The sequence below is a fragment of the Anabrus simplex genome, chromosome 13 (genome assembly GCF_040414725.1).
Source record: "Anabrus simplex isolate iqAnaSimp1 chromosome 13, ASM4041472v1, whole genome shotgun sequence".
Classification (NCBI taxonomy): domain Eukaryota; kingdom Metazoa; phylum Arthropoda; class Insecta; order Orthoptera; family Tettigoniidae; genus Anabrus; species Anabrus simplex.
In genome coordinates, this window is record NC_090277.1 from 79,422,491 (window position 1) to 79,433,846 (window position 11,356).

Consider the following 11,356-nt stretch of genomic DNA (forward strand, 5'->3'; position numbering starts at 1 on the left):
TTGTGCCAATGGAGTTGGTGCAGATAGTTGAACAAATCGGCATCACAAACAACCAGTAGAAAACATTTAACTATCACCACATTGCAGGTTTAGAAAGTATTTTAAAATATCAACTTATATACTTCTAAGAAGTTATATGTATTACTTGCCTACAGATTTTAGGAAATATTATTATTTTGGACTCTCTATTTTGTATAAAGATAATGTACGCATGGGCACACAAGTGTAATTTTGTTTTCTCTCAAAATAATATTGAACATAAGTGTAGGATTTTCCATTTGCATTTAGATTTATAAACAACCAACATTTATAAACATTTTAAGCCAATCACCCCACTGATAAGTTAAAAATTGAGGCTTCTACAACAAAATTTTACATATGAACGAAAAAAACTCAGCACTGAGGTACCAAAACAGTCAACTGGTAACTCAGCACTTAAAAGGTTAATTAATACACTAGCTGGTAAAGGTTTGCTATCCCTGCATTGTGGTGTGGGGAGTAAACAGAGAGGAAGTACAAGGGCAACACTGTGAGTGAAATTATTGGAAATTATGGAATGAAAATCAGAGTAAAAAAGAGTAAGACAATGGTGTTAAATAGAGGAGGAAGGGAATGGAAAGGAACTATTTTTTTTTAAAAAGGGGTCAAAACCTTGAAATTGTGGAGAGCTTCGAATATTATCGAAGTGAAAAGATGCAGAATACAGGGCTGAACATGGAGATCAGTAACAGGATTCGACAGGAAAAAGCATTCTACCAAGAGTGTGAGGCACCTGGTGTGGAGGAAGGAAGTACCAATGAAGTGTAGAGACCTGGTTAACAAGATGCATTCATGAATATCATTTTCCAACCCCATTTTCTTAAGTGCATAAATCTTCTGTTCCAGGACATCTTCCCATTTGAGTCCCCTCTCTTCCACATCTGATTTCACTGTGTCTATCCAGCATTTCCTTGAACAGTAAGGTCAAAGTATTTTCTGGCAGGTCTCTCGGTCTTCATTCTCATAATGTGCCCATACCATTGAAGTCCATGCTTCCTTATTACTTTTCTATTCACTTCATTTCTAATTTTGTCCTTCTCATGTCCAGCTCCATGGCTAAATGGTTAGCGTGCTGGCCTTTAGTCACAGGGGTCTTCGGTTCAATTCCCGGCAGGGTCGGGAATTTTAACCATAATTGGTTAATTCCCTTGGCATGGGGACTGGGTTTATGTGTCGTCTTCATCATCATTTCATTCTCATTATGCGCAGGTCGCCTACGGGAGTCAAATCAAAAGACCTGCACCTGGTGAGCCAAAGTCCTCGGACACATCTCGGCACTAAAAGCCATACGCCATTTCATTTCAATGAATCTCATTTCTGTTGCCTGAATTCTGCTGTAGTCACTGTTTAGTAGAGTAAATGCCTCTAAACCATATGTGAGAATTGGTATGAAGTAGGTGTGGCAAAGGGTTGTTTTGGCTTTTTTTGTGGTATTTTGCAGTCCCAGAGTAAAGAGGTTCCTTCATTTCCTTTTGATGTTCATTTCTACAGCCTTTGTTTTACCTATCTTCATCTCAAATTTATTGAATACACTGTTCCACTTGGTCAGTTTTTTCTGTACTTCAGCTTCTGATAGTCTTGTCCATTACCGTTATGAATAAGAGTGGTGATAAGGCACTTCCTTGTTGGACACCTCTCTTTGTCTCAAACCAGTTTGATCTTCCACTGCCTCTCTGAACACAGCTGGAGCAATTCTGGTATAGTATTTTTACTTTGTCAGTCAGGTACTTCGGCACCTTGAGGTCTTCCAGGCATTCCAAGATCTTGTTCTGAGGGACACAGTCGTAGGTCTTTTCAATGTCCAAAAATGTAATTACAAGATCCTTTCCACATTCCAAGTACTTTTTTGTAAGCATTCTTACAGCAAAAATGAGATCCTCAGTATATACATCTTTTCTGAATCCATGTTGTTCTTCCTCAAGCAAAGGTTCCACTATCTTCGTAATTCTCATTTCAATGATCTTTTCAAACACCTTCAGAGTGTGTGACAACGTTATGCCCCTAAAGATTCCACATTGCCATCAGTTGATCTTTTTTAACAAAGGGATGGTGATTCCTTTTCTCCAATCTCCAGGATTTTGTTTTCTTCCCAGATGTACTACTGTTAATATTTCCATATGCAGCAGAGACCTAGATACTAACAAAAAAGACAGAATAAAATCCAGTCCAATGAAATGAAATGATGGGAAAGACAAGAACAGACAGAGTAAGAAATGAGGATGCCAGGAAGGCAATCAAAGTGGAATAGCTTTACAACAGAATGGAGAGGGATAAACTTAGATGGTTTGGACATGTTAAGAGGGTCGAAGAGGGAAGGATGCCAGAGCAGATGATGGAGACTCAGAGGACGAAGGGCAAGAGGGAGACTCAGGTTGAGGTGGTTGAAAATGATCAAAAATAGTATAAATAGAAGAAACCAGGATTGGAACATAGTTAAGAAGAAATGATGGTGGTTGGATAGAGAAAGATGGAAAGGTGCGAAAAAACATTCAACCCAGCTGGAGCCGCACAAGGGAAATGGATGATGAATAACTATACTGGTAGTATATAAGTTAAAACATGGGAGAACAAAATCCTACGAAAATATGGTAACAAAAGGTAAACGGATCAACCTAAAATGATTCGCCTTCGCTGACAATCTAGCAAAATTACTTGGACTCCGGAGCAAGCCAGACATGCCTTCAAGAAGCTTCACAAATTTGCCATCAAATTGGCCACAAAATTTCTTATGAGCAAACACAGTATACGCGGGGACAAAACATGATGACCTCGCTTGACACCACTACTCTCCGGCGGCAGCCCGGTATCTTATCAACGGCTTATAGGATTTACTATGTCTACTGTAGCGAGAGTTGCCAAATAGTCTACTGCACTTGACACGAAGGAAGGGTAAAAACTGAATAGAGTATGAAAGAAAGTGGTTTGGCAACCTCTCCAAGACCAAGCAAGGATCACTTAGAACTCATTAACTCAGCAGGGTGTGTGACTGCTGGCTTCCAGGAACTGAGACCATCATGTTTTGTCCTCAAGTATACATGGACTCCAAGAAACCTAACCTTGGATCACTTGTGACCGAACATGGTAATATCATACGAGTGAATCACTTCAACTACTAGGGCAAAATTATCGGAAACACTGCAAATGAGTGGCCAGAAAAATTATGTGAAGCCTACACAATCACCTGGAATATCTACAACAAGGAATCACTTTCCACCAAGTTAAACTCCATCACTACCACCTACTTGTTCTCCCAGAATTACTACACATGACAGACATCCACATCTTAGAAACTGAGACAGCAGATACTATGAAAAATATTCAGACCGAAGTTGAAGTTTCCACAATGATGCACACAAAATGCTGTCAACTTGTGTACACGGATTTATTCACAATTATTTACAAATTAAATACACATAACCTTAATCACTGCCATTGCAAACAAAATACTTCACTACGAAAACATCCACACACCACCATCTTTAACAAATGCCTATCACTAAGCACATGCCACATGGAGATCGCAACCTTACAACAACTGACTGCTTACAAGCATGTCATCCACAACATGTGGTCACAAGTACAACGCCTGTTAAACCATAACTCCAACTAGACAGTAACTCGTCTCTACCATCAAGACCACCTCCTTAAATAGGTGCCTGGCCAGGCTTCTAGAAAGATAAGTTACAAAATCCCTCCTCGTAAATTCTAGAGTGCTTAATACATAGATATAATGTACAGAATATTCTCCATAGTTCTCGTTTATCTAGTACCATTTTGGATGTTACAGTGTGTTTCACAATACCGTAGTGGATTACAGATCATATGTACAGGTAAGAATAAATTAATTACAGGTTCTTACATTAACTAAACTTATATATGTACAGCACATGTTTCATGACATAACCTCACAAACAATGTTATCATTCGACTATGTAAATAATAATAATAATAATAATACTAAATTGAAGTAAACCCTTCGTAGCTATACATTACAAGTCATAATGATAATAAAAATCATAATTGTAAAATAATAATAATAATAATAATAATAATAATAATAATAATAATAATAATAATAATAATAATAATAATAATTCAAGCTCAATACTTGTCTTATTTACCCATGGGTGAAGGAATATTGTTTTCAAGTTATATCAGTTTTATCACACGTGCGTCAAGGTCCAAAATGGTTTCTGGTTGCACCATACCTCAGAAGAACTTAATTCACTGACTGTACAATTTACTTCAGTTGCAAAGGAAAGACTTATGAAATTCTATGGATATATATCATGAATGGACGACTAGCAATTGCCCAAGAATATCTTCATCAATGGAACCCAACAAACCTGACTAGTAGCCACCCAAAAGGATCTTGCAGAAGTCGAAATTGACCCTCTGGCAACTACAAGGATTATATATGGTCAGTAAATCAAATCGCATAACTTCACACCCAAGGAACCGGCACCAAGAAATATGTAACTCAAAATCACGTGGTCATAAAGAAGAACAAGTTCATACCATGATGATGAAGTTTTGAGAAGATGAGAACAAGAAGACCAATAATAACTAATGGTTCTACATGCTGCTTAGAAGGGCAAATGAATAATAATAATAATAATAATAATAATAAAAAAGACCAAAGAAAAAGACTGGAACAACTTGGTCTGAAAACAGAAAGGGAGCCCACAGTAAAAGAATGAAAGAAATAATATGGACACACAGGAAGGCAAATGCATGCCTCTTAAGTACTTTGCGTAGTACTAATGGGCTTATTTGCATATATAGTAAAACCTGCCTTTATGAACGGGAAAATTGTCCATATCAGAAAATGTTCCCAGTCCCATCAGCAATTCCCCTACCAGTAGACCATTGGCAGCATAGGTAAGGCGTTTTGTCACCGTGTTATTTATGAACTGTCAATTTAGAAGTTAAGTTGTTTGGAGCATAAGGTCTTCTAATTAAGGAGTAGTGCCAATATACTACCCTCTGGATCTTGGTGACAAAGAGAATAAGAAAATTTTAGCTGTTCAGATTCATCACTGACAGGACAAGTACAAAACTATATCCATGAAATTCACATCAAGAATATGTTTTGCTATCATGAACAGCAGCAGTTGTTTTAAGAGGAAGTAGGCTACAACCAGTGGCTCGGTATAAACTGGCCCTAAGTCAATTCCTGTCAAGAGATAAAAGGTTTTCTTAACACAATATAAACATCAAAAGCATGGAGGAAATGCAAGGATAACAGCACAATTGGATTAGCTGTTGTGGAATCTCAGGTCTCGGGATGGTTCAAATCCGATTGTGCAGTGGTCTTAAACACTTAGCTACAAAAGTGGCAGATCTGTCAGTTCCAGTTTAAATTACTGGTATTACTCCAGCCCTGTTGACAAGACATTTCTAATGTTATAAGTAAGTGGAAATGAATGAAATCTTACTTGGAGTGCATCTCAGAGCAGAGATGTGTTCATTGCAATGTCCACCCCAAGAAGTACATTTACTTTTAAACCTAATGAAGAGTATTACATGCCATTTTCATTTCTGAAGTAGCTACTTCCATTCCTATTGGCCAATGTAAACTGGCACGTGATCTCGTTCCCGTCAATAATGTTAATCATAATCGGTTACCAACCCCAGCACAATAAAAGCGCAAGGAAATTTAACAGGGCTAGGGATGCTTTGCAGCTTCTAACCTGGGGCCTTATGCCCCCAGACCCCCTTTGCTTGTCCCTATCATCACAGGTGATGCCCAGATCCAAGCAAGAACCACTCCAGACCAATGGTCTTATCTAGGTCGTATCCTAACTATCAGTTCCTAAGTACAGAGGTTAGCAGCACTGAGCACCGCTTGACAACATCCTTCCCGAGAAGGCCACGAGCGTGTAAACAAACGACAGTCGTTCCGCGGGTGTGAAAGTCTTGTCAACAGGGCTGGAGTAATGATAAAATAAAAATATTAAACTGCCATTTATGAAATTTCCTAAATGATCAGATAATAAAATATCAGCATATATCTTATTAATGGATAGCTATTTATGAAATCAATCCAATGATTCTTTGGGCAGCGGTGTGGTATAGCCAAACTACTTGTATTCTAAAACTTACATTTTCTGTCAGTCCTGTTGTTTAGTTTGAATGTTTGTTGTTCTCTATATTCACTGTATGTGCCATACATTTTTTCATTTTTCTTTCCTTTTCTATGCTGATCAGAAGATCTGAGCTGGAATGTTTTAAATTTAGTAAAATTATAACATCATTAAACAATATGTGCTCATTGAGATAAGTTTCTATGTGAAACCAAATGTCTAAAATGTTTACTGCTTGTAAGTCCAATATATGAATATCTTTTGACATTTTTGCAAGAAGTGGAACAGGAATGAAACTGGTGTTGAGATGAGGCTAGAAATAAGTACGATCAAGTTAAGTATGTTCACCTGACTCAGTGTAGGCTACATTTTCTCTGGAGCATAAAAAGCAGCCCTCAGCTCCTATTTAATTAGGAACAGTCCTCAGTCCAAATGCAAGACAAGGGCAAAGAAACTAGTCTGATTTTCTGTTAGCAACACCTGCAGCCCCAGAGTGGATCAGTGTATTAGGTCTGTGGCAAATCATCCTTGTCTTATGACAAATATATTTTAGGCTATACCTATAGCTGTACGATAGCTACATATTTTTCCAGCCAAAGTCATGCAATAAATGTCTCTGGACCTCACAATGGAGTAAACATTATGTAAATATAACTAATGAAGTCTTCACTCTGAAGTTTTCCAAGAATGAATACCATAGGGTACTGATTTATTTAATTTCATTAACCATATGATGTTTATGTTCCATGGTAGACAATGAGGAAACTTTCAGAAATACATGCCTGTACAAAATTAAAGACTATACAACCTACATAGAGTCTTAAAATACTGGAAAGGGAACCCCAACAAGTCTAATTTAAGGCTGAAATGGGCACAGTACTACAATCACCTATGTCACGCAAGTATAAAAGATATTTGAGACAAGCTTGTTCATCAAAATTGAGTATTTACCGAAACAATACGAAAACAGGTCCCTACAACTGTTCCCATCCCTTACTAAAAATAAAGCACTTATTGTGAGCTGATCCGATTCACCGAGTTGATGAATTTTCAGGTTAAGTATAGACGTACTGATTTTCTTGATCATACTACGAGACTATTATGACGAAAAGCGAAACTGACAAGTTTATTACATTTAATGGAAGCTGCAATCGCTTATAGACGAATTACTGACCATTTCTCACATCAGACTTCAAAGAAATAAAGCTAATGTAAGAGAAGAATCCAAAGTGTCTCTTGACATTTAAAAATCGAATGAACTATCAATCTTGCCCTGAAATAGAAGCTCTTTCATAAAAATCCAGCTCATTGGCCACTACAGTAGAAAACTCATCTCTATAAATACGACGGCTTACATTTCATTATAGAAGCTAAGAAATGTCCAGAAATGGAAACGACACATGAATATTTCAAGAGAACATACACGTCATGCAGATAAATATACTTAGGGAATATCTTACCTTAAACAGCTATATGTCATTGCTGAGTACTAACGCCAATAATCTACGCTGATACAGGTAATTACAATCCTACATGACAAAGCGCATACCATTTTCTCGGTAAATTGGACCGATTACGGATATAATAGCCCAAACGGGCCCAAAGTAACTGTTGATATATCTGCCGCGCACGCTCGGTTTACGCTGTTAAAACTTCATAACACATGCTATATCGATTTTATCACTTCATCTTTCAGCTACACATGTATTTATTGAAGTTCATTCACTTTAAACACCACTCTCCGTTATGTAAACAAATTCACACAAGACACAAATCTATCATTTGACGGCAACATGAAAGCCTTCCGCGGAAATTTACAACTACAGAGCGCGTTCACTACACGCTACACCGTCAAAAGATATGGCCATTGACCCTCACCCGCCTCATCCAATCCAAAGAGAATTACGACGGTACGAGAATATGTGTTCCCAGCAAGACAGTAAGACAGTACGGTGTTGTAAATAAAAGCAATAAATGTGTACTTGTTAAGGACATTGCGTCATTCTTCAATGTAAGCTAACAGAGTTGATTTCATTTAACAGCCTCGTAAGATTATCTTCGGGGCCAAAGAGGCAAAGACCTATAAAAAGCTAGCCTACCCCTGTGCGTGGCGGCGGTATTTCCTACCTGCCGTTACTTTTCTTCTACGCCTTGCTTAGGTGAACCGAATTTTGACTTATGACACCGACAGCGGCTTCACTTATATTATTAATTATTAAAAATTAAACAACAACAACATTGCTATCGGTACCTTATGGTATTATCACAACATAATGAAGCTTGCAGTGGTAATGAGGATTAAACGAATCTTGAAGTTTTACATGACTGATGATATCGGGATCATATATAGCAATGGTACTTCAAGTTATTTTCATGAAATCCGAAGCACAAGAACGTTGCTTCAGCGAAATCCCAACCGCGGTCTCTTTGATGAGAAGCTCGCTTATCACACCCCAGGATGAAATATTAATGACAACTACAGAATCCAGTATTCGGGAGATAGTGGGTTCCAAACCCACTGACGGCACCTCTTAAGATAGTTCTCCGTGGTTTCCCATTTTTACACCAGGCCACAGCCGCATCGTTCCCACTCCTAGCCCTTTCCTGTCCCATCGTCACTGTAAGACCTATCTGTGTCAGTGCGACATAAAGCAAATTGTAAAAAAAAAATGAAATATTCATGATTTCACTGCCGTATATTATTACTATCCCGTTGCCGCTGTACTTTGGAATGTTGCCTCCTTCACCTTGTGGTAATACATCCAAGCAGGGATAAAGAGAAACTGATAATAAACAAGTGAAAGTCAATTCAATGGGTTGCAGTGGCATATACTGAGGGCAATCAAGGCTATCAGTGAAGCCCAAACCTCAGTTGAGAATGATGGGAGTCTAAAGCACATTATAATGTAAGCATCTTACACATTGTTCCATTTTAAAAACTTCAAAGCAGTGAGAAAAAACGTTGCACATATTTCTGAGAGCAAGGCATCGGAAACTGATATTGCAGCGCAGACTCTCGTCCCTTTCCCTTGACTCACGCGTCATGGCTTGCTGCTGTATATCACATAGGAGCGGTGACCGGGGAGAAGAGGTGCGCTAGGCTCGGTTCATCAGATCGCCACTGCTAACTATCAACCATGCATATACTTCCTCACCTCATACTTCTGACCTAATTACATAGAAAACAGAGTGCTGGTATTTCACTCCCGTTTCATTCTACATCCTTGTAGGAAGTCACTGCAAGGGCTGCAATATGGTTTTCTTTTTATTGGTAGATCTCCTAAAATGAAATACAGTCTTTCAGGTTTAGTGTTCTCTTTTGTTGATTGGAATCAAAGCCGTGATCATGGGTCGGACAACGCCACTGATCTCCCGAGGAAGCTAATTAACCAGTGAACGATGGGTACGACTGCTGCAAATTTCAACATTTTTATTTAATAGTACCAGTAATAATAATAATAATAATAATAATAATAATAATAATAATAATAATAATAATAATAATGATCTGGCGATTTTAACAGAGGATGAGGAGACTGCCATCAAGCAGCTTGAGATACTTAAGGAATCTGCAGAAAAAGTGGGACTACAGATTTCATTTGAGAAAACTAAATTCTTCTGTTCAAAGACAGATATCACGAGCCTGAGAACAAAATACGGTAAAATCGACCGGGTCTCGTACTTTAAATACCTCGGAGAATTCATCGAACCGACAGGCCTTGAGAAGATCTCACAGCAAAACCGTCTCCAAAAAGTCAAGAAGGCATTAGGGTTAGTTCAAGACATCTACAACAAAAAATGCATGTCAAGACAGACAAAAATTCGGCATTACAACACAGTCATAAAACCAACAGTCCTTTACGCAAGTGAAACATTGTCACTTAACAGTAAACAAGAATTAGAAGAAATAAAAAAGCAAGAGAGGAAGATCATCAGGAAAATCCTAGGAGCAAGATATACCCAAGATGGTTACAGGCTACAATCAATCAAAACAACAGAAAAAGTTTCAAACATTGAAATTGACATTAAGAAAAGACGAATGAAATTCTTTGGACACCTCACAAGATTACCAGAAAATCGACTGTCAAAAAGAATATTAAATTATGTTAGCTCACTTAAGAATTCAACACCTTGGCTGGATGAACTTCGAAAGGACCTCAAAAACGCAAACATATGTGCAACAGACATTTTAGAAAGAGACACCTTCAGACACAAAGTCAACAAGTGGGAAGTTACATCAGAGCAACCAAAGCAAAAACAGTGCAGACCGAAATGGTCGGAAGAACGTAAACAAGCCTTCTCAGAGAGAATGAAAGCCTATTGGAAGAACAAGAAGAACCCAAAGAAAGCTTGATTGAGTTGTTTGCTTAACGTCTTCCATTATTGGGAGAATACGCTAATAATAATAATAATAATTAGTGCATGGCATCTGTATAGGCTTGTTGGTGACCTAATGAGGATAAAATGAATGGCAAAGACGTCATAAACCCCAGTCCCCAAGCCCCCAAGCCAGGGGAATTAACAGTATGAGGGGGTTGATTCTGAAAATTGAACCGGGGCCATCGGACCAAAGGCAAGTATTCTATCCATTTAGCCACAAAGCCGGACTTTAATTTGCTAAACCTTAGGCTACCTTTTCCACTGATCAGAGGTTGAGCATTGGCAGTAGTAGAGGCCAGGGCAGTAGCTTGTGAAGCAGCATTGACAACACAGCAGGCTTCTCCGTTGGCTATTGGCTGCAGCTCAAAATGCTGAAGGCTTGACTTCATTCATTAAACCATCAAAAAGGTGTAACCTAGTTAAAAAATAAAAATAAAAAAATGAAATGGTGTACCGGTATGGCTTTTAGTGCCGGGATGTGTCCGAGTACTTCGGCTCGCCAGGTGCAGGTCTTTTGATTTGACTCCCGTAGGCGACCTGAGCGTCGTGATGAGGATGAAATGATGATGAAGACAACACATACCTAAGTCCCCGTGCCAGGAGAATTAACCAATTATGGTTAAAATTCCTGACCTTGCCGGGAATCGAACCCGGGACCCCTGTGACCAAAGGCCAGCACGCAAACCATGGAGCCGGACACCTAAGTTCAATGATAGCCCACGTCTTGATCCCAGCATACGCCACTCTTTTGAAGATTCACTGTTAAAACAAACAGATTTCTTGGATCTAATTTCTAAAAAGCCTCTAAAGTTGTATTTTAGATTGTAATCTGGACATACCATTCACTGTAA

At 38.5% G+C, this 11,356-nt stretch overlaps 1 protein-coding gene across 4 annotated transcripts in view; it reads right to left on the bottom strand.

The window, feature by feature from the left end:
- The window catches only part of Vang (Strabismus domain-containing protein Vang), a 43,604-nt gene extending 35,714 nt beyond the window's left edge, over positions 1 to 7,890 (bottom strand). For 3 of the 4 annotated variants that reach the window (XR_010861465.2, XM_067157583.2, XM_067157582.2), the window contains exon 1: positions 6,145 to 6,224. Coding sequence is in view for 2 of the 4 variants with exons in the window: in XM_067157583.2 (XP_067013684.1) it covers positions 6,145 to 6,214 (70 nt within the window). In the remaining 2 variants the exon portion in view is untranslated. Of the gene's footprint in view, positions 1 to 6,144; positions 6,225 to 7,585 lie in introns of those variants that run through there. The other variant, XM_067157584.2, reaches the window with a different exon arrangement.
- Between the last annotated feature and the right edge of the window lie 3,466 nt (positions 7,891 to 11,356).